The 22932-nt window shown below is 43.6% G+C and overlaps 3 protein-coding genes, 1 non-coding gene and 1 pseudogene across 5 annotated transcripts in view; 2 read left to right on the top strand and 3 right to left on the bottom strand.

Moving 5' to 3' along the window:
• Positions 1 to 3879: 3879 nt before the first annotated feature.
• Positions 3880 to 9954, bottom strand: CEP19 (centrosomal protein 19). 2 transcript variants are annotated; one of them, XM_033213166.1, is made up of 3 exons: positions 9602 to 9954; positions 5699 to 5898; positions 3880 to 4761 (listed from the first exon to the last, which is right to left on the bottom strand). In XM_033213166.1, the coding sequence occupies exons 2-3, from the start codon at positions 5838 to 5840 to the stop codon at positions 4403 to 4405; spliced, it is 501 nt and encodes a 166-aa protein (XP_033069057.1). In that variant the 5' UTR covers positions 5841 to 5898; positions 9602 to 9954; the 3' UTR covers positions 3880 to 4402. The 2 variants fall into 2 exon arrangements, with proteins under 2 accessions (XP_033069057.1, XP_033069056.1); XM_033213165.1 differs by having other exon boundaries at positions 4225 to 4761; positions 9571 to 9936.
• LOC117084585 lies at positions 6350 to 6455 on the bottom strand. The gene has a single exon (XR_004437517.1). It is a non-coding gene; the product is annotated as a U6 spliceosomal RNA (small nuclear RNA).
• PIGX (phosphatidylinositol glycan anchor biosynthesis class X) overlaps positions 9866 to 22932 on the top strand; it is a gene marked incomplete at its 5' end in the record, with an annotated part of 26187 nt that continues 13120 nt past the window's right edge. Inside the window, 3 exons of the mRNA XM_033202508.1 lie at positions 9866 to 10283; positions 14543 to 14606; positions 20545 to 20686. Coding sequence (XP_033058399.1) covers positions 9866 to 10283; positions 14543 to 14606; positions 20545 to 20686 — 624 coding nt within the window. The remainder of the gene's footprint in view (positions 10284 to 14542; positions 14607 to 20544; positions 20687 to 22932) is intronic.
• On the bottom strand, positions 12891 to 12927 carry LOC117084669 (annotated as a pseudogene).
• The window catches only part of PAK2 (p21 (RAC1) activated kinase 2), a 123144-nt gene continuing 120770 nt past the window's right edge, over positions 20559 to 22932 (top strand). The window contains exon 1 of the mRNA XM_033213164.1: positions 20559 to 20686. The gene's annotated coding sequence lies outside the window, so the exon portion shown is untranslated. The remainder of the gene's footprint in view (positions 20687 to 22932) is intronic.

Here is a 22932-nt window from a genome sequence, read left to right as displayed (position 1 = left end):
GAGAAAGATGACATTTCAAATCAATAATCTTGACAGGGCGCGGTGGCTGCCCTTTGGGAGGCCCAGGCCGAGGCGGGTGAATCACCTGAGGTCAGGAGTTTGACACCAGCCTGGCCAACATGGCGAAACCTCGTCTCTACCAAAAATACAGACGTGGTGGCGGTGCCTGTAGTCCCAGCTACTGGAGAGGCTGAGGCAGGAGAATCGCTTGAACCTGGGAGTAGAGCTTGCAGTGAGCCAAGATCGTGTCACTACACTCCAGCCTGGGCAACAGAGTGAGATTCCAGCTCAAAAAAAAGAAAAAAGAAAAAAAAATCTTGTGGGGGAATGTTTTTTTTTTTTTTTTTTTTTGAGACGGAGTCTTGCTCTGTCGCCCAGGCTGGAGTGCAGTGGCCGGATCTCAGCTCACTGCAAGCTCCGCCTCCCGGGTTCACGCCATTCTCCTGCCTCAGCCTCCCGAGTAGCTGGGACTACAGGCGCCCGCCTCGTCGCCCGGCTAGTTTTTTTTTTTTTTGTATTTTTAAGTAGAGACAGGGTTCACCGTATTAGCCAGGATGGCCTCGATCTCCTGACCTCGTGATCCGCCCGTCTCGGCCTCCCAAAGTGCTGGGATTACAGGCTTGAGCCACCGCGCCCGGCCTGGGGGAATGTTTTTCAACATATGACAAAAGGTACAGATGTGTAGAGAAAAATATTCATAAATTTTACATTAAAACATTCTACCTGGAAAAAATATCAAACTTTTTAAAATGACGAGGTAGAAATATTTGCAACTTATATCATAGACTAAGGACTAATTTCCTTAATAAACAACTTTAATAAACCTGTAAGGAAAAGACCAGCAACCCAACAAAAAAATGAACAAAGGACTTAAGTTATTTAATAAAAAATGGCTCTTGGCCGTGTGCGGTGGCTCACGCCTGTAATCCCAGCAATTTGGGAGTCCAAGGCGGGCAGATCACGAGGTCGAGAGATCCAGACCATCCTGGCCAACCAACATGGTGAAGCCCCGTCTCTACTAAAAATACAAAAATTAGCCTGGCATGGTGGTGTATGCCTGTAGTCCCAGCTACTCAGGCAGCTGAGGTGGGAGAATTGCTTGAATCCAGGGGGTGGAGGTTGCAGTGAGCTGAGATCATGCCACTGCACTCCAGCCTGGCGACAGAGACTCAGTCTTTAAATAAAAAAAAGGGCTCTTAAATGTATGATACTCAGACCCCCTCAAAATAAGAGAAATGCAAATCAAAACTATGAGATACCACTTTTATATTACAAAATTGACAAAACTCAAAAAGTTTGTAACATTCTCCATTGATGAGTATATGGGGGAAATGGGGATACTCAAATGTATTGCTGATAGTTTAAGTTGGTACAACCTTCATGGTACGTACTATGCATTGGTAAAACGCACTCCAACCTCATCTACCATTTTTTCTCTTGCACAATTTGTATTAGCCACATTGGCCTCCTGCTCCTCCTCAAATATGCAAGGCACACTCCAGCCCCAGGGCTAGAGCACTTACCTTTCCCTGCTAATCCTGAAATGCATACCAATTTTCCCCTACCTCCTTCAGGCCTTTGCTCATCACGTGATCTAGAACAGTGGCTCCCATCCCCTCTATCATTCTCCTTTTCACCCTGTTTTCTTTTGAGCACTTATCATCTGACGACACTATTCTATGCATTTATGTCTCTGCTCCCCAACTGTAAACCCAGGACTTTGTTGTATATACTGCTGTAACCCAAACTCCAGAACAGTACAGGTTTAGAATGTAGTAGGTGCTCATTATCTACAAATAATGAATGAATGAATGAACGTCTATTGAAGACAACTTAGTATCTATTAAAACTTAGAATGCACATACTTAGTGATTCCCCTTCAGGCATTTATCTAATAGATATCCTTGCATATGTGCAAAATAGAGAATGTACAAGGTTGTTTCCTGTGGCACTGTTTATAGTCATGAAAGGAGAAAACCACCAGAGGACAATTTTTTTGGGGGTGGGGGGGACGGGATCTCACTCTTGTTGCTCAGGATGGAGTGAAATGGTGTGACCTCGGCTCACCGCAACCTCCACCTCCAGGTTCAAGTGATTCTCCTGCCTCAGCCTCCTGAGTAGCTGGGATTACAGGCGTGCACCACCACACCGGCTAATTTTGTATTTTTAGTAGAGATGGGGTTTCTCCATGTGGGTCAGGCTGGTCTCAAACTCCTGACCTCAGGTGATCCGCCTGCCTCGGCCTCCCAAAGTCCTGGGATGACAGGCGTCAGCCACCGCGCCCAGCAACCCAAGGACAAATTTTAAAATAAGTTACCTACAGCCAGGCGCAGTGGCTCGTCTGTAATCCTAGCACTTTGGTAGGCTGAGGCAGATCACTTGAGCCCAGGAGCTCGAGACCAGCCTGGGCAACATGGTGAAACCTTGTCTCTACAAAAAATACAAAAATTAGCCAGGTGTGGTGACAGGCACCTGTACTCTCAGCTACTTGGGAGGCTGAGGGGGGAGACTCACCTGAGCCCAGGAGGTTGAAGCTGTGGTGAGCCGTGATCATGCCACTGCACTCCAGCCTGGGTGACAGAGTGAGACCCTGTCTCAAATAAAAAATAAACTACCTATATCTATACAATAGAATAAAGGAATACTATGTAGATATGGAAAAATCTCTAATTCAGAAAATTATTTGGCTCCCTTTGGCTACTGTATGTATGAGATCTGACTATTTCAAAACTCTGGTGATATCACAAGAATGAGCTCCCTTTTAATGAAGCGCTTAATGGTAAGGAGAGTAGAAGTGAACAGGCAGAAACCGTGAGTAATTATTTTCAGTTTTATTTAATCAACATCAGTTTCCTTGTAGGAAACAGAATTTCTACCAATTCTACAATACTGTAATAAGGATAAACGTATCAAATCACAGACGCTGTTGTTAAGCGAAGATGCTCTCTTGCAGATCCAGTCATGAACAGACCTAAACTGGCCGTGCCTATTGTTCATTTATTATGGGTGGATTTCCCATTTTACAAACAAACCTATTATTTAAGGGAAGAGGTTCAGCGTTTCACAATGTCTTTAATATATAATTTCCTGATACCGGAGGGACAGAACTCCCCTCTGTCCATCCAGTGACATCTGCTTGCAGCCGTAGGGAATTCTGCAGGGCATGCTTTTCCAGAGATAAATACGTATAAAGATATAACACATATGAGGTAATGCCCTGGTAACCATATATGCCCCCCAATCTTGTCAAACTATAATTTGCTTTATCGTTCCTCAAAAAAAAATTTGTTTCTTGTCCCTTTACTACTTCCCCTCTCCTTCTTTTCAGTCGCTCTTATTAGGAATCCACACAAGCATATACCTAAACACTACTATGTCAAGGGCCAGGCCAACTCCTATCTCTTTACTAAAGGACAAAGCCTTCCCTTACTGTTCTACTCTACAGTAATACACGCTCTGGCCTTCTTTAGCCTTTATCATGCATTTGGCTCTAATGTTTTTGTTGCTTAATACTGCTAATTAGTTTTTCACAGGTTTTGACATCTTCCAGTTAGATTGTAAGCTTTTTTTTTGTTTGTTTGTTTTGAGACGGAGTTTGCTTGTCGCCCAGGCTGGAGTGCAGGGGTGCGATCTCGGTTTACTGCAACCTCCACCTTCCGGGTTCAAGCGATTCTCCTGCCTCAGCCTCCCGAGTAGCTGGGATTACAGGCACCCGCCACCACGCCCAGCTAATTTTTGTATTTTTAGTAGAGGCGAGGTTTCACCATGTCGGCCAGGCTGGTCTCGAACTCCTGACCTCAGGTGATCCACTCGCCTCGGCCTCCCAAAGTGCTGGGATTACAGGTGTGAGCCACTGCACCCGGCATGATTGTAAGCTCCTTTTTTTTTTTTTTTTTTTTGAGGCGGAGTCTCGCTCTGTTGCCCAGACTGGAGTGCAGTGGCCGGATCTCAGCTCACTGCAAGCTCCGCCTCCCGGGTTTACGCCATTCTCCTGCCTCAGCCTCCCGAGTAGCTGGGACTACAGGCGCCCGCCGCCTCGCCCGGCTAGTTTTTGTATTTTTAGTAGAGACGGGGTTTCACTGTGTTAGCCAGGATGGTCTCGATCTCCTGACCTCGTGATCCGCCCGTCTCAGCCTCCCAAAGTGCTGGGATTACAGGCTTGAGCCACCGCGCCCGGCTGATTGTAAGCTCCTTAAAGGCAGATTCCTTTATTCTGTTTTTCACACATTCCTCCTGCACGTACCTAGTAGATGCTTTAAATGTCCTGGTTTTGAAAAGTAACATGGTCAATCCCCTATAACCCCACATATATATTTAGTATTCTTTAAAGCTTTTTCCAGAACCAGTCTGGTAATAAACCCGGATGTTCTGTTGGCCCAATGCAGGTTTTGGGTGGTTGGTATCAGAACTCATCAGCTGACTCCGTGTCCCAGCCACAGGACTGCAGTTGATCGTCCTGTGGGAATTCAACCTCAATGTCATAAACAAAATTTGGATCATCCTTCTTCTTCTGATTTTTCTCAAAAAGTTCATCCATGATGCTCTTCCTTTTGGCGAGCTCCTTGTCATCCAGTTTGTTCAGGTCTTCCTCAGGATCAATGGTTTCCCTTCGAGTTTGTTCCATTGTTTCTGCCAAACTCTGCCCTGACAAGTAACCTCGTAAAAAACTGAATAGCTTCTCTAGCTGCCTCAGGGATACTTGTTCTAGGTAACTCTTGTGTCGTGGATTATTCTTTAATTGTTCAGCAGCTCTGGTGCAATCTGGGAGAGAGAAGAAAACTATATACCACATACATCATATACGCCACAAACTCCTGCAACAGCCAAAAGAGAACAAAAACTCTGAACCCTGAAAGCATTATCTCCATTATAGTCAAGTAGCTACATGGCTTGATTGAAATGAATTATTTTGTAGAACTATTCTTTTATATTGAGCTTTCAGTGTGGTGGGAGAAGGAGAGATATAGTTTTGACTTCTTTAACTTAAAAATCACTTTGTAGAGATATTAAACACTTTCAACTGAAGAATATGTCTGAGAAGAAAAGTGATATTATAGCTTTTAGATAGCAGTAGTGGTATTAATAAAATATTAAGGCCGGGCGCGGTGGCTCAAGCCTGTAATCCCAGCACTTTGGGAGGCCGAGTCGGGCGGATCACGAGGTCAGGAGATCGAGACCATTCTGGCTAACCCGGTGAAAATCCCATCTCTACTAAAAAATACAAAGAACTAACCGGGTGTGGTAGCGGGCGCCTGTAGTCCCAGCTACTCAGGAGGCTGAGGCAGGAGAATGGCGTAAACCCGGGAGGCGGAGCTTGCAGTGAGCTGAGATCCGGCCACTGCACTCCAGCCTGGGCAACAGAGCGAGACTCTGTCTCAAAAAAATAATAATAATAAAATTTAAAAAATAAAATAAAATAAAATATTAAGACTACAAATAAAAAACATTTGGAAGGAGAGAAGGGAATTAATATTATTGCATAATGCTATATCATTTAACCTAGGCAGCAATCCCAAAAAGATTATTAATTATCAAACTGGAAAAAAAAAAACAATTCCCTTTTATAGATTAGGAAACTGAAACTCATTGACAGTAAGTAATTCATCCAGTGTCACACATCCAGTCCCTGACAGAGTCATGATGTGAACCTGTATTTAGAGAATATTTAAGACAGGAGGCAAGATAAGACATAAGTTACCTGAAAACTTTGAAAAGTTTCGAACTGGCATAATGCGCTGGCGAATTTTCCCCTTGGTTTCACTCTCATAGATTAAGACAATAGCTGGAGGCTGAAACCTAATCCCACATTTCTTGGCAGTGCACATCATTCCCAGGTACATGTCAGGGTAAGTCAGAGGAAATCTGATGAAAATGTGTAAGTTGCATAATGACTTCCTGCTACAGGGAAAAAACAACTAGGTGTTGGATAAATGTCATTCATTCCCCTCACCCCTTTGCCCCAGAAGATCTGGTTCTAGTCCAGCTCTGGCCACACATGCTCAGCCTGTGAAGCTCAATATTTTTTTTTTTTTTTTGAGACGGAGTCTCGCTCTGTGACCTGGGCTGGAGTGCAGTGGCCGGATCTCAGCTCACTGCAAGCTCCGCCTCCCGGGTTTACGCCATTCTCCTGCCTCAGCCTCCTGAGTAGCTGGGACTACAGGCACCCACCACCTCGCCCGGCTAGTTTTTTTTTTTTTTTTGTATTTTTTTAGTAGAGATGGGGTTTCACCATGTTAGCCAGGATGGTCTCGATCTCCTGACCTCGTGATCCGCCCGTCTCGGCCTCCCAAAGTGCTGGGATTACAGGCTTGAGCCACCGCACCCGGCCAGCTCAATATTTTTTAAAAATTAAAATGTGGAATGCTTCATGAATTTGTGTGTCATCCTCGCGCAGGGGCCATGCTAATCCTCTCTGTATCATCCCAATTGTGGTGTATGTGTGCTGAAGCGACCACAAAGGTCAGTTATTTTGAGAGCTGCCCTGAAGGTTCAGTTTGGTTAGTTTCAATCTGTTGGATCCCTAAGGCTCTCTGGTTTTCTCAAGGATATAGACTTGTTCCTATGTGAATCTGGGGATGCAATCCAGTTTGAACCTCTTAGCGTACTGCACTCTTACCGAAGACTGAATATGAACCCCTAAGTCAGTCCAGTAGCTGGTCTTTACTATTTATCAATTAAAAAAGGGCATGTCAAGCATCCTCGGTATCAATGAGTTTTTTTAACCTTAATCATTTTGTCCTGAGAGGTTCACTAGTCCAGAGCTGTCTCCTTTGTACTTTCCCAATTATTTTACTAGAGTTTTTCGTTATTATTTATTTAATCATCTATCTTCCCTTCTAGTCAATATGGTATGTGAGGGTGGGGGGCATATTCATTTTTCACCACAATATCTCAGCATAATACCTGGGAAGTAGTAGGCGTTCCATACATTGTTTAATGCTATGAATTAAAATGATGGTACCTGTACATTTTCGTAAGCATTTACAGTCTAGAAGCCTGATCAAAAAGCTGATGCAGAATCAGCTTCTTCATATACAAGTCAGTAATGTCTGCACGGCTTTTATTTTGGCCTGTGTGTCTCACTATATGATATTCTTCTAGCTACAAGAAGCACAGCTATTAGTAGATGAATACTTACTACTCTCTCTTCCTTTCCCCACCCTCAATGCCCAAATAATATACTTAATCCTAAGCACTGCTTTAGATGTTTCTATGACATTCTCAAAAAGATTTGTAAATGTTAAGAAACATTGAGGTTAAAAAAAAAAAGAAAAGAAACATTGAGGTAAAGTGGCATAGGGTGATGATATCTTCGTGAACTCAGTTCTGCTGAATAATCACTATTAGGAACATACTTTTAATAAAATACTTAGCAGTGATTATACACCTTCATTGTAGGATACTGGGGGCAAAGGAGAGGGAAACATACAGAAAATAATCACCCTTAATTGTGTCCAGTCTTTTTTCTTTTTTTTTTTTTTTTTTTTTTTTTTTGAGACGGAGTCTTGCTCTGTCGCCCAGGCTGGAGTGCAGTGGCCAGATCTCAGCTCACTGCAAGCTCCCCCTCCCGGGTTTACGCCATTCTCCGGCCTCAGCCTCCCGAGTAGCTGGGACTACAGGCGCCCGCCACCACGCCCGGCTAGTTTTTTGTATTTTTTAGTAGAGACGGGGTTTCACTGTGTTAGCCAGGATGGTCTCGATCTCCTGACCTCGTGATCCGCCCGTCTCGGCCTCCCAAATGTCCAGTCTTTTTTCTAGGCATATAGTTTATAGTATGTTTCACACATACCATATCATACAAGCTATTTCCTGAAGTTCAAATTTAACAACATAGGTTATTATTTTGTCATTAAATGTTTTACTACAATGTAACATTTTATACGACTGCTAAGTGTTGTATTTTACCGATGTACTATAATCATATTATTCACCACTTATTGTTGGACATGAGAATTTTTACTCTTAGAAAATTAATCACATATAAGCCCAGGAGTCAGCATTTTGGGAGGCTGAGGTGGGCAGATCACTTGAGGTCAGGAGTTCGAGACCAGCCTGGCCAACATGGTGAAACCACATCCCTATTGAAAATACAAAAATTAGCTGGGCATAGTGGCAGGTGCCTGTAATCCCAGCTACTGGAGAGGCCGAGGCAGGAGAATCGCTTGAACCTGGGAGGTGGAGGTCACAGTGAGCCGAGACGGTACCACTGCATTCCAGCCTGGGTGACAGAGCAAGATTCCATCTCAAAAAGATGGAGGCAGGCATGGTGGCTCAGGCCTGTAATTCCAACACTTTGGGAGGCCAAGGAGGGAAGATCCCTTGAGGCCAGGAGTTTGAGACCAGCCTGGGCAACACAGTGAGACCATGACCATGTCTCTACAAAACATTTAAAAATTGGCCAGTCATGGCAGCATGCACCTGTAGTCCCAGATATTCCAAAGGCCAAGGTGGGAGAATCGCTTGAACCCAGGAGTTTGAGGCTGCAGTGAGTTGAGATGGTGCCATTGCACAACAGCCTCTCCAAAGCGTCATACGCCTATTCTAAAAAAAAAAAAACTTTAAAAAATTACTGTGCTCTACCTCTAATCTGATGCAATGATCCCACACCATTTTCTCCTTCTTTTCCTTCTCTTCCTTTTTTTTCCCAACGAATACTACTCCCAATTCACCTAACTAAAATTTGATGTTAGTAAACTAGAACCTACTGGGCACAATATAAACTACACACACTGAAGCAATGGCTGTACTCCTCAAAGATGTATGCAGTTGGTACTCAAATAATGTAGTTTTTTTTTTTTTACTAGACTCTTCTTTTTAAAATTTAACTTTAATTTTTGCTAAAGTAATGTATTTGGAATATAAAATAATTCTATAAGGCTTATAACAACAAACTATAGTCCTTGGCCCTACTCCTCTTCATACGGAGCCAGATTGAATTTTTAAAAGCATGTCTTCCAAAATTTATCTCTCCATTTCTTAAGAAACATGCTTATACTACCATTTTCAGTTTTTATTTTTTTGAAACAGAGTCTCGCTCTGTCGCCCAGGTTGCAGTGCAGTGGCGTGATCTCGGCTCACTGCAACCTCCGCCTCCCGGGTTCAAGCGACTCTCATGCCTCGGCCTCCCGAGTAGCTGGAATTACAGGTGCCCGCCACCACGCCCAGCTAATTTTTGTATTTTCAGTAGCGACGGGGTTTCGCCATGTTGGCCAGGCTGGTCTCGAACTCCTGACCTCAGGTGGTTCTCTCAAAGTGCTGGGACTATACGCGTGAGCCACCTTGCCCGGCTATTTTCAGTTTTGGATAGTATCTTTTGACATACATTCTATTTCCTCTTTGAGACACCAGCTCTAGAGCCCTCTACTCCACTCCAAGCCGCCTGTGCTCTCTTGGCCTGCTTACAGATTCCACTCGGTTCAGGAAGAAGGATGCCACGTTTATACAATTCTTCTTCCTGGACACGAATACTCTCTCCAGAGATCAGTAACTGCCCACCATCTTGTTAGGAAGCCCCACGGCACCTAAGGGTACGGATGTCCCCAAACGGTAGACGGTTCTTTCCCTCCTCACGTCTCCACTAGTGCAAGGCTGGCTTTCTTACCCTGAGAGAAATACAGAAATGACATCTTCTGCAGGCCAACGTCTAACCAACCAGGAGGGGGTTTTTCCACCCAACCGCAGTGCACGGAAAGCACCTAAGCCGACTTCGACGCCGGGCGGAGCCTGGCGCTGCAGGAAGAGGCCACAGCCACAGCCCTACTGACGAGCCCGAGGGGTGAACTCCCCGGCTGGAGGCCCGAACCCTCACACACCGGGAAGCGGAGGTGCGGCCGGCCGGGTGCAGGGTCCACCAGCTCCCACCTAGGCGTGCAGGGATTCCGGGGGGCGCTGGCCGAGCCGTTTCCACAGCAACAGGCCGGGCGCGCATCCCCGCGCGTGCGCAGCTCCTCGCCCGCCCCCGGGTGGGCGGAGAGGGGAACGGCGGGGCGGGGACCTTTGGGGGCCGGGGCTACAGGCCGAGGGGAACTGCGGGAGCCAGGGGCGCACCCAGTCCTCTGTCCCGGCCGGTAAATCTGGGGCAGCGCGCGGTAGGAGCTGCGGGCGGCCAGGCCCCTTCCTGCGTCCGCACCTGGCCCCGCGCGCCCCTCTCGGGCGTCCGGCCTCCGGCGTCCTGGCGGCTTGGGTGGCGGCGGTTCAGGCGCTCGCCTGGCTGCTCCTCGGGGCGGCGGCGGGACCCACGCGCGGGCCGGCCGAGGCCCTCGGCGCCGCGCGCTCTGACGCGGGTAAGGGGGCGGGGCTGCGGGATGCGGGCGGGGTTTGGGGTCCAGAGCGTGGGGAGCGGTCCCGGCTCCCCGGCGTCTCCGCGGGTTGCGGCGAGGTGGGGACCCGGCGCGGGACTTAGATCAGCAGGGCGAGCCAGAGGAGGTCAAACACTAGAGCCGCGTGCCCTCCTCCCGCCCCCGGCCCTGCCGTGCGCTTTGCTCTGCGGCGGATCCCGGGTCTCCGGAGAGTCGGGCTCGGGCCCTGCGGTTCCCAGGCTGGACTGGCCGCCCTGTCACTAAGGTTCTGAGAAGGAAAGTCAGCCGTCAGGCGTCTTGGGATGCTCTTGGGTTGCACGAAGCTTCTGATCACCAAGGGGCCAACAAGGCCTCAGCGCCCTGTGAGGCCTGAGAAGGCCTGCACCGAATATAGGACTGCGTGGCCAACTCCTAGTTGTTCGTGCAAGTAGTAGGCAGACTGCTTGTACTACTGAGGCAGGCGAGTGCGGGAATAATTACAATAAAGTGGTAAGGTTTGATGGGAGGAAAGCACCAACCCGGCAAGTTTCTCCATCTGTAAAATGAGGATGTTTCTGTCATCCTTGGTACCATTTAGATCCATTTAGTATCTGTCAATCAGTGCAGTTCTGTACTTGTGTGTTTACATACTGGGTTTTCAAGTTTATATAAACAAAGGATTATGAGGCCAAGAATTTCTTTTTTTTTGAGATGGAGTCTCACTTGCCCAGGCTGAAGTGCAGTGGCGCGATCTCGGCTCACTGCAACCTCCGCCTCTCCCAAGTTCAAGCAATTCTGCCTCAACCTCCCAAGTAGCTGGGATTATTACAGGCGCCCGCCACCATGCCCAGCTAATTTTTTGTATTTTTAGTAGAGACGGGGTTTTGCCATATTGGTCAGGCTGGTCTTGAACTCCTGACCTCAGGTGATCCACCCTCCTCAGCCTCCCAAAGTGCAGGGATTACAGGCGTGAACCACCAGGCCCGGCCAGAAGAATTTTTAAACAGTTGGATTTGGTCATCTCTAGAGGCTTCCAGCATTGGCATTTTATAATTAAAAAGGGGTCAAAATTAGCCGGGCCTGATGGCGTGCGCCTGTAGTCCCAGCTACTTGGGAGGCTAAGGCAGGAGAATCGCTTGAACTAGGGGGGCCAAGGTTGCAGTGAGCTGAGATTGCGCCATTGCACTCCAGTCTAGGTGACAGAGGGAGACTCTGTCTCAAAAAGAAAAAAAATAAAAAGGAGTCAATTTCCAGAGCCAGTTCACCACAACCAAAGTAATATTTAAGAGGAAAAATGTTGACGATAAATTCACATCCAACAAATTCTTTTTAAAAATGGTACTTTTGCCTTTAAAATCATAATATTCTAGTATTTGCTATACTATTTATAAATCAGCCTTTCTCCGGTCCCGGTGATCAACTGCTGTCTGGTGTACATACCAATAGAATTTAAACCTGTTAATAATTTTTCTTCTAATTTGATTTATAGTTGGATAGCAGCCCTCACTTCCCACCCTACCCGCATTAAAATTAAACATGATGAAGAAAAATCTGGATTTGTGCTGGGTACAGTGACTCACACCTGAAATTCTAACACATTGGGAGGCTGAGGTGGGAGGATTGCTTGAGGCCAAGAGTTCAAGAGCAGCCTGGAAAACACAGCAAGACCCTGTCTCTACAAAAAAATGTAAAAGTAGCCAGGTGTGGTGGCGTGGGCCTGTAATCCTAGCTACTTGGGAGGCTGACACAGGAGGATTGCTTGAGAGCCCAGAGGTTCAAGGCTGCAGTAAGCTGTAATCATGACACTGCACTCCAGCTTGTGTGACAGAGTAAGCCCCTGTCTGTCTCTCTTTTTTTTTTTGAGACAGAGTCTCACTCTGTTGCCAGGCTGGGGTGCCGTGGCGTGATATCAGCTCATTACAACTTCCACCTCCCAGGTTCAAGCGATTCTCCTGCCTCAGCCTTCCAAGTAGCTGAGACTACAGGTGCACACTACCACACCTGGCTAATTTTTTGTATTTTGGTAAAGACGGGGTTTCACCATGTTGGCCAGCATGGTCTCAAACTCTTGACCTTGTGATCTGCCCGCCTCGCCCTCCCAGAGTGCTGGGACTGCAGGCATAAGTCACCGCGCCTGGGCTCTTCGTTCTTTTTTTTAAGAGGCAGAGCCTTGGCTGGGTGCTGTGGCCCATGCCTGTAATCCCGGCATTTGGGAGGCCAAGGCGGGCAGATCACCAGGTCAAGAGATCAAGACCAGCCTGGTCAATGTGGTGAAACCCCATATCTACTAAAAATACAAGAATTAGCCGGGCGTGATGGTGGGTACCTGTAGTCCTAGCTACTCCGGAGGCTGAGGCAGGAGAATCACTTGAACCCGGGAGGCGGAGGTTACAGTGAGCCGAGATCGTGCCACTGCACTGCAGCCTGGCAACAAAGTGAGACTCCGTCTCAAAAAAATAAATAAATAAATAAAAATAAAAAAAGAACAAATAAAAATCTGGATTAGTATAAGATACATATGGGATTTGGGGATGTGTTTATTTGGGAAAAGATCATATGCTTCTCCAAAGCAAATACAATTTCTTTTTTGAGGGTTGGAGGTTTTCCAGTGAAATGTAACTAGACAAATTCTAAAAGAGCTGTAACACTAAAATTTCTTTCAATTTTAGTGTTGAACGTGGAAGTATTTTAGGCTTTAAAAGTCAGGCATACCTTTCTTCTATTCGGTCATGTAGTTGTATGACCCAGGGCCATTTACTAATGCTTTAGAAGTTCAAGTTTCCTCCTGCAAACAAATGTCAGTGATTTTGCTTATTTTGCTGTAGATTGTGAAAGTTAAAACACATACGAAAGCACCAAGTAGAGGATCTAGCACGTTAGATGTTATTTTTAAAATGTTATTTTTTTCTATTCTTTCCTCATTCCTTCAGATAGTTTCACCTTCACATCATTTTTCTTAATGTATCTTTTCAGAAATACATCGAGTGGATTCAGCAATATGCAACAATAATAACAAGATTATGCAAATAATATATAGTAATATATAGTTTTCTCTGTGTGTGTGTGTGTGTGTGTTGTTTTGTTTTGTTTTGAGTCAAGGTCTGGCTTTGTCACCCAGGCTGGAGTGAAGTGGTACAGTCTCTGCTCACTGCAGCCTCCCTCTGCCTCTTGGCCTTAAGCCATCCTCCCACCTAAGCCTCCTAAGTAGCTAATTTTTGTATTTTTCTTAATGGAGATGGAGTCTCGCTATGTTGTCCAGGCTTGTGTGTTTTTTAAATGTTCTTCCCACAGATTTACAGCTTTTAAAATGGGACAAAATTCCATAGCAAATGCCTGGCAGAGTTGCTGGTCAATAGTAACTGAATTTTGAGTTTTAAGATGCTTCCATTGAGTAATAGTTTTCTTTTTTTGTATTTAGAGACAAGGTTGCTCTCTGTCACCCAGGCTTGAGTGCAGTGGTGTAATCATAGCTCACTGCAGCCCCCATCCCGTGGGTTCAAGCAATCCTCCCACTTCAGGTGCAAGCTGGCACACCTGGCTCTGAGTAACAGCTTGAATGTCTGGAATCTGGATGAAGTCAGTATACTAAGATTTCTGGTTATTCTAAGTTTACAGTGGAACCCGTTGAAGCTTTAAGTGCCTCCAGCTTTTTTTTTTTTTTTTTTTTAAACCTTCCAGCATCTCCACAAGGCATAAATGTACCATTTTCCTGCTTTTGTAGGCATGGATGTTGGAATATAGAAGTTGCCAGTATGTATCTATCTGATACACAGTTTCAGTGAATTAGGGTTAAAATGGAGATTTCCTGGCTCTTTAGCTGTCCTGTTCCTTTCTGGCATCTTGGGATCACCTGAATAAAGTAATATTAATAACAAACACTTATATAGAACACTTAATATGTATTCTTACTACTGTTCTAAGTGCTTCTACATATATATTAAATTCTTATGATAGCTAGTAGAGAGATAAACTATCTTGTCCAAAGTTGACACAGCTATTAAGTTGCAGACTGGGATTTGAAATCAGGCAATCTAACTTCAGAGTCATTGTTCTTAACCACAGTGCTATATTGCAAGTAGATTTATCTCTCTCTCTCTCTCTCTCTCTCACTCTCTCAAATTGCTTAAATTTTAGAAGTTTTTGTTTTTAGGTTGGTTAGATTTTCTAGGCAAGTAAAGCCTACTAAAATAACTCTTTTCTAATTATTTAAATATTGTTTTATTCAGTGCTTTTATTTTTTAAAAAATATCTTTTGGTTCTTATAGGCACAAGGGCCACATGTTCTGAAATTATTTTGAGGCAAGAAGTTTTGAAAGATGGTTTCCACAGGTAAGTTGCCCATTGATTTCTTTTTTTTTTTTTTTTTTTTGTTGAGACGGAGTCTCGCTCTGTCGCCCAGGCTGGAGTGCAGTGGCCGGATCTCAGCTCACTGCAAGCTCCGCCTCCCGGGTTTACGCCATTCTCTCGCCTCAGCCTCCCCAGTAGCTGGGATTACAGGCGCCCGCCATCTCGCCCGGCTAATTTTTTGTATTTTTTTTTTTTTTAGTAGAGACGGGGTTTCACCGTGTTAGCCAGGATGGTCTCGATCTCCTGACCTCGTGATCCGCCCGTCTCGGCTCCCAAAGTGCTGGGATTACAGGGTTGAGCCACCGCGCCCGGCCGATTTCTATTAAAATAATGTCTCATATAATTGAGAGCAAAAAATTGATGGTTGAAATATGTATAAGTTGAAAAATCAGGCTGGATGTGGTGGCTCTCATCTGTAATTCCAACACTTTGGGAGGCCAAGGTGGGCGGATCACAAGGTCAGGAGTTCGAGACCAGCCTGGCCAACATAGTGAAACCCTGTCTCTACTAAAAATACAAAAATTAGTTGGGCATCGTGGTGCACACACCTGTAGTCCCAGCTACTCCGGAGGCTGAGGCAGGAGAATCACTTGAACCCAGGAGGTGGAGGTTGTGGTGAACTGAAATCATGCCACTGCACTCCAGCCTGGGCAACAGAGCGAGAGTCTGTCTCAAAAAGAAAAGAGAAAAATCACTTGCTTCCTCAGAGTTACTCAGTGATGGCATATGTGGTTCACACTTTGAAATAATGATTGAGTGGAGCAAAGAAGAAAACAAATATGTATTGTTTACCACGTACAATTGTCCCTTGGTATCTGAGGGGATTGGTTCCTCCTGGACCTTCCCTGAGGACACCAAAATCCTCAGATGCTCAAGTACCCTATATCAAATAGCATAGTATTTGTATAGAACCTACACACACCGTCTCGTATACAGTATATTTTTATATATGCAACCAGTGCCTATATATACAATATTCCATTTAATCTTCACAATGGCATGAGATAGATGATTTTTTCTTATTTTTCAGATGACGGAGGTAGAGCTCAAAGAATTTAAATAATTTGGTAGAAATTAGGGTGATAGAGCTGTGACTCAAATTTAGTACTAGTATCCTTCAAAGCCATCTCAAGTACTATGATACACTACTCTAAATCACTATTTCTTACTGCTGTTGATTCTAAATGACCAGGCTGTTTCCAAAAAAGAAACTGTCTTCAAAAGATGAATATTTGCCTGTATTGAAGATCTTTACAAGTCTGGCAAAAGGGTGTGGAAACTGTTCCTCAAGAAAACTTCCCCCAACTGAAGCTTCTCAAGGCGATTATTTTGAAATGATTCTCAGATACTTGATATATAAATTCTGACTCATTTTTTTTTTTTTTAATTTTTTTATGCCGGGCACAGTGGCTCACACCTGTAATCCCAGCACTTTGGGAGGCCGAGGCCGGCAGATCACGAGATCGGGAGTTCAAGACCAACCTGGCCAACATGGTGAAACATGTACTAAAAATACAAAACATTAGCCGAGTGTGGTGGCAGGTGCCTGTGATCCCAGCTACTCAGGAGGCTGAGGCAGGAGAATCGCTTGAACCCGGGAGGCGGAGGTTGCAGTGAGCCGAGATTGTGCCACTGCACTCCGGCCTGGTGACAGAGTGAGACTCTGTCTCAAAAAAAAAAAGGGGAAGGGTATAGTTATTTCACCATGAAGTATATTTGTGTTAGGTTTTTTGTAGATAGCTTTTTATGAGTTGAGGACTTCCTCTTAAGTTTCTGGTTTCCTGAGAGTTTTTTTTTTTTTTTTCTATGATTGGGTGTTAAATTTTGTCAGATAGTTTTTCTTCCTCTGTTTTGAGAGGATCATACAATTCTTATATTTTATTCTGTTAATATGATGAAGTACATAGATGTTTCCAATAGTGAACCTACTCCTTGGTCATTCGATATTATCTTCTTGAAATAGATCTGGATTTGTTTTGCTAATAACTTGCTAGGTATTTTCACTTGTATGTTCATGAAGGCTATTGGCCCATGACTCTGTTGTGATGCCTTATTCTGGTTTTGCTGTCAGGGCATTGCTGGCCTTATCGATTGGGAAACATTTTCTTCTTCTCTAGTTTCTGCTTGTGTAGCGTTGGTATTATTTATTCCTTTAATGTTTAATAGAATTTAACAATGACTATTTGAAGCTCTGTTTTTGGGTGTGTGTGCTACATTTAGGATTGTTCTTGATGCTCTTGATATGTTCTTGATGAACTGGATGAACTGACCCCTTTATCTTTGTGTAATGTCTTTCTTTTTTCTTTTTTTTTTTTTTTTTTTGAGACGGAGTCTTGCTCTGTCGCCCAGGCTGGAGTGCAGTGGCCGGATCTCAGCTCACTGCAAGCTCCGCCTCCCGGGTTTACGCCATTCTCTCGCCTCAGCCTCCCGAGTAGCTGGGACTACAGGCGCCCGCCATCTCGCCCGGCTAATTTTTTGTATTTTTTTAGTAGAGACGGGGTTTCACCGTGTTAGCCAGGATGGTCTCGATCTCCTGACCTCGTGATCCGCCCGTCTCGGCCTCCCAAAGTGCTGGGATTACAGGCTTGAGCCACCACGCCCGGCCAATCTTTGTGTAATGTCTTTCTTTATGACTGACAATATTCCTTGTCCTGGAGTCTCCTTATTCTACTATTAATATAGCCATCCCATATTTATTATTAATATTTGCATATCTTTTTTATCCTTTTACTTGTATCATCTTTATCTTCAGTGTGTTTTCTGTAGATAGCATATAGTTAAGGGTGGCCTTTTTTTTCTTTCCAAATCCCAAGAGCCTGTGAAAGGAGTTGCTGTTTTATCCATCTGTCAGTCTCTGCATTCTAATTGGAGTGATTAGACCATTTATTTTTAATGTAAATATTAATATGGTTGGTTTGGTTTAAATATGTCTAGCTACTTTTTTTTCTATTTGTTTTTCTCTTTGTTGCATCTGGTCTTCTTTTTTTCTTGCCTTATTTTGGATACACTGAGTATTTATTAAGCATTCTGTTTTATTTCAAGTGTTGGCTGATTGGTTGTCTCTGGTTTTAATTTGCTGCTTTAGGGTTTACACTGTGCAATCGTTACCTATCACAGTCTACCTTCAAATAATTTTATTCCATGTCACAGATACTGTTTTATCAGGACAGTTTCATCTCCTTCTCTTTTCTATGCTGTTGTTATCACATATTTTACTTTATTTTTCACTTGCGTTATGAGCCCCACAATATATTGTTATTGGTTTTTCTTTAAGCAGTCACTTTTTACATTATTTATTTTAATTGTGATAAAATATCCATAACATAAAATTGACAATTTTACCTTTTTTTTTTTTTTTTTTTTTTTGAGACGGAGTCTTGCTCTGTCGCCCAGGCTGGAGTGCAGTGGTGCGATCTTGGCTCACTGCAACCTCTGACTCCCTGGTTCAAGTGATTCTCCTGCCTCAGCCTCCCGATTACAGGCACATACCAACACGCCCAGCTAATTTTTGTGGGAGACAGGGTTTCACCATGTTGGCCAGGATGTTCTCCATCTCCTGACCACATGATCCGCCTGCTTCAGCCTCCCAAAGTACTGGGATTACAGGCATGAGCCACCATGCCCAGCCTAATTTTAACTATTTTTAAGTGTACAATTCAGTGGCATCAAGTACATTCACATTATTGTGCTACCATCACCACCATTCGTTTGCAGAACTCTTTATTTTGTACAACTGAAATTCTTTGCCTATTAAGCAATAACTACTCATTTCTCTTTCTCCCAGCTCCTGGGAACCAGCATTCTTGTCTCTGTGAATTTGACTCCTCTGGGTACCTCATATAAGTGGAATCATATAATATTTGTGACTAGCTTGTTTCACTGAGCGTAATGTTCTCACCATTCCTTCGTGTTTTAGGGTATGTCAGAATTTCTCTTCTTTTTAAAGCTGAATAATATTCCATTGTATGTTTATACCACATTCTGCTTATCCGTTTATTGTTGATGGGCACTTTGGTGGCTCCTGCCTTTTGGCTGTTGCCTCTTAAATGCCTCCTTTCATGTACCCAGCAGTGGAATTGCTGGATCATATGATAATTCTGTGTTTTTGAAAAATTGTCATAGAGTTTTCCATAGTGGCCACATCATTTTACATTCCCACCAGCAACGCTCAAGGGCTCCAATTTGTCTAGCAATCATATTTGAAAGCAATTAAAACATGAGAAAAAAGTATTTTATATTCCCCCACATAGTTACCATTTTAGATATCTTCTTTCTTATAGATTTATGTTTCTATCTAGTATCATTTACTTTCTGTCATTTCTTGCAGTGACAAATTCTCTTAGTTTTGTTTGTCTGAATCTTTATTTTGTCTTTATTTATGGAAGATTTTCCTCCTGGATATAAAATTCTAGATTGACAGCCGCTTTTCTTTTACTACTTTAAATAAGTTGCTCCATTATCTTCTAGCTTATTCTTATCTTTGTTAATCTCTACATAATTATTGATAACTTTTAAAGATTGTTTTCCATTGACTGGATAATAATATGCCTTGATGTGATTTTCTTTGTATTTATCCTGCTTGGAGTTGGTTGGGCTTCTTGGATTTGTAGACTTATAATTTTTATGAAATTCAGAAAGTGTTCAGCCATTATATCTTCATTTTTTTTTTTCTGTTACAGTCTCTTCTCTATTTTAGGAACTCCAAATATATGTATACTAGACTACTTGATATTGTTTAAAGGCCATGGAGGCTGTTCTTTTTTTCTCCCTGGTCTTTTTTCCTCTCTGTGCTTCAGCATGGATAGTTTTTGTTGCTCTGTCTCCAAGTCACTAGTCTTTTCTTCTTCAGCATCTAATGGCTTTTAATTACATCTGAGTAAGTTTTTATTTCAGAAATTATATTCTTCATCCCTTAAAGTTGCATTTAGCTTTTTAAAAAAATATATCTTCTCTCTCTGTCTATTTTTTTTTTTTCTTGAGATAGGGTCTTGTCTCTGTCCCCCAAGCTGGAACATAGTGGTGCTATCAGAGCTCGCTGCAGCCTTGACCTCCTGGGCTCAAAAGATTCTCCTACCACACCCTCCCTTGTGGTTGGGACTATAGGCACACATCACCACCCCTGGCTAATTTAAAAATTATTTTTAGTGACGGGTCTCTCTATATTGCTTAGGCTGGTCTCAAACTCCTGGCTTCAAGCAATCCTCCTGCATCAGCCTCCCAAAGTGCTGGGATTACAGGCATGAGCCACCATCCTCGGCCTATTTTTTTCCTTTTTCTTTTTTTTAGATGGGGATTTGCTCTGTTCCCCAGGCTGAAGTACAGGGCCATGATCTTGGCTCACTGCAGCCTCCACCTCCCAGGCTCAAGAGATTCTTCTGCCTCAGCCTCCTAAGTAGCTGGACCACAGGCATGTGCCACCATGCCCGGCTAATTTTTGTATTTTTGGTAGAGACTGGGTCTTGCCATGTTACCCAGGCTGGTCTCGAATTCCTGAGCTCAGGCAGTACACCTGCCTCAGCCTTCCAAAGTGCTAGGATTATAGGCATGAACCACCATGCCTGCCCTGTGGCCTTTTTTCTATGTAAATATCCAGTTGTTTCAGTACCATTTGTTGAAAAGACTATCCTTTCCCCATTAAATTACGTTGGTACCTTTATTGAAAATTGTGTGTTACTGGATTCCATTCCTTTCCATTGATCTTTGTCTATTTTTACAATAATGCTATAGTGGCTTATGACATGAATTATGAAAGATCTAATGGATGCTTCTGACATGTTATAAATATTTCATTTGACCTGATAATCTACTTTTGGAAAATGAATTTTGAAATATAGTGTTTTCACTAATAGGAATACCATGTTATGTTATCTCATTTAACAGTTGAATGAAGAGATTTACTTTAAATGTACTTGTCTTACAGAGACCTTTTAATCAAAGTGAAGTTTGGAGAAAGCATTGAGGACTTACAGACCTGCCGACTCTTAATTAAACAGGACATTCCTGCAGGACTTTTTGTGGATCCATATGAGTTGGCTTCATTACGAGAGAGAAACATAACAGAGGTACAGTTATTAGGGGATTTTTTGGGAGAGAAAGTAATTTGGGGTGCTATAGTTTGGACTAAAGAAAAATAGCAGGTTTTCTTTTCATTTTGTTAAAGTGTATGAAGTGACATTTTTAGAGATAGAATGGGCATAGTCTTTGTCAAGTGAGTGACTCTTGTCAGGGATAAGCCAACTAAGCTGAGCTAGTTAAATGCTTTTTAGCAAGGTAGTTCACAGCTCAGTGACTAAGAAAATTATCTGTGTGTATGTGTATGTCTTGAGAAAATTAATGATTTTTTTTTTTTTTTTTGAGACGGAGTCTTGCTCTGTCGCCGGGGCTGGAGTGCAGTGGCCGGATCTCAGCTCACTGCAAACTCCGCCTCCCGGGTTCACGCCATTCTCCCGCCTCAGCCTCCCGAGTAGCTGAGACTACAGACGCCCGCCACCTCGCCCGGCTAGTTTTTTGTATTTTTTAGTAGAGACGGGGTTTCACAGTGTTCGCCAGGACGGTCTCGATCTCCTGACCTCGTGATCCGCCCGTCTCGGCCTCCCAAAGTGCTGGGATTACAGGCTTGAGCCACCGCGCCCGGCCGAAAATTAATGATTAATAAATAGTGCCTCCACAGTAACTTTGTTAATGAGAATGACATATACCCCAACATCTGGGTAAGTGTCGCATCATTGCACTCCAGCCTGGGCATCAGAATGAGATTTTGTCTCAAAAAAAAAAAACAAAAAACAAAACTGAGGCACAAGGAGGCCAAATAACTTATTCAAAATCATATAGGTAAATAGAAGAGCCAATACATGGACCCAGGATTGTCTGGTTGCAATATTGTTGCCCTTGCTGGGCCTAAATCTTACCCGTTAGTTAGAAGAGTTTCCCTGACTTTGATAAGAATTCCTTGGGGGCACGTTTGTACAGATTATTGCCTTCCTGGGAAATCCTGATTCATTCGGTCTAGATTGGACCCGAAAATCTGGTTTGAAGAACCCAGATGATTTCTTTTTTTTTTTTTTAATTATTGTGGGTACGTAGTAGGTATATGTAACCTAGGTGATTTCTGTTAAGAAATTTTGGGAGACACTGTCTTAGCTGGTAAGATTATAATCTACTTATAATTTTTAAAACTGTAAAATAGATGCATCTATAGTTATTCATGATGGCAGTTTGTTTATTTCTAATCGTGGTTTAGGCCAGTTTCTTTACCCATTTATTGTATTTTAATTTTTTTTGAATAAGTAATTACATTCTCAAGGGTTCATTGAGTAGATATAAAAAGGTATGCCATGATAGCATTCTACCTATGTCAACCCCAATCACCAAGTGTGTTCTCAGTTTTTTGTGTATGTATCACAGTTCACATACACATACAATTACGGAAGGACCTCATTTTTTAAAATTTTATTAATTTTTTTGTTTTTTGAGACAGAGTCCCTGTTGCCTAGGCTGGCGTGTATTGGCACAATCTCGGCTCACTGAAACCTCTGCCTCCCAGGTTCGAGTGCTCCTGCGGCAGCCTCCCAAGTAGCTAGGATTACAGGTGCATGCCACTATGCCCGGCTAATTTTTGTATTTTTAGTAGAGTGGGGGTTTCACCGTGTTGGCCTGGCTGATCTCGATCTCCCGACCTCAGGTGATCCGCTCGCCTTGGCCTCCGAAAGTGCTGGGATTATAGGCATGAACCACCGGCCAGAAGGCTCTCATTTATTTCTTTTCTTCAATGAATTATGAATTCTATTTTTTTTTTTTTTTTTTTTTTGAGACGGAGTCTCGCTCTGTCGCCCAGGCTGGAGTGCAGTGGCCGGATCTCAGCTCACTGCAAGCTCCGCCTCCTGGGTTTACGCCATTCTCTCGCCTCAGCCTCCCGAGTAGCTGGGACTACAGGCGCCCGCCATCTCGCCCGGCTAATTTTTTTTTTTTTTGTATTTTTTTAGTAGAGACGGGGTTTCACCGTGTTAGCCAGGATGGTCTCGATCTCCTGACCTCGTGATCCGCCCGTCTCGGCCTCCCAAAGTGCTGGGATTACAGGCTTGAGCCACCGCGCCCGGCCATGAATTATGAATTCTAAGTGAGGTTTTTCAAATTTAAAATAATGGATTTCAAATTTCAAGCCAGTGTTTGGCTTGTAAGGACATGGGTTGAAATCATATTTAAATCTACTTAATAAAATCACTTACCATGTTCTAAGAAAATGGAAGTTTTTTGGATGGGGATTACCCAAAAAGTCATACCTTTGGATGGGGATGAGATTTGGATGTTT

This window comes from Trachypithecus francoisi, unplaced genomic scaffold (genome assembly GCF_009764315.1).
Source record: "Trachypithecus francoisi isolate TF-2019V2 unplaced genomic scaffold, Tfra_2.0 Lachesis_group0, whole genome shotgun sequence".
Taxonomy (NCBI): Eukaryota; Metazoa; Chordata; class Mammalia; order Primates; family Cercopithecidae; genus Trachypithecus; species Trachypithecus francoisi.
The sequence above is the reverse complement of the archived record's forward strand: the minus strand, read 5'-3'. Positions and strand labels throughout refer to the sequence as shown.

Bases quoted from the DNA above. Each gene is read 5' to 3' on its own strand.
- CEP19 (XM_033213165.1), bottom strand. From the start codon at position 9,626: ATGTCATTTCTGTATTTCTCTCAGGGTAAGAAAGCCAGCCTTGCACTA. The intron at 5,899-9,570 runs GTGAGGAGGGAA...TTTTCCCTGTAG, and splicing joins AGCCTTGCACTAGTGGAGAC to CAGGAAGTCATTATGCAACT. The intron at 4,762-5,698 runs GTAACTTATGTC...TCTCTCTCCCAG, and splicing joins AAACTTTTCAAAGTTTTCAG to ATTGCACCAGAGCTGCTGAA.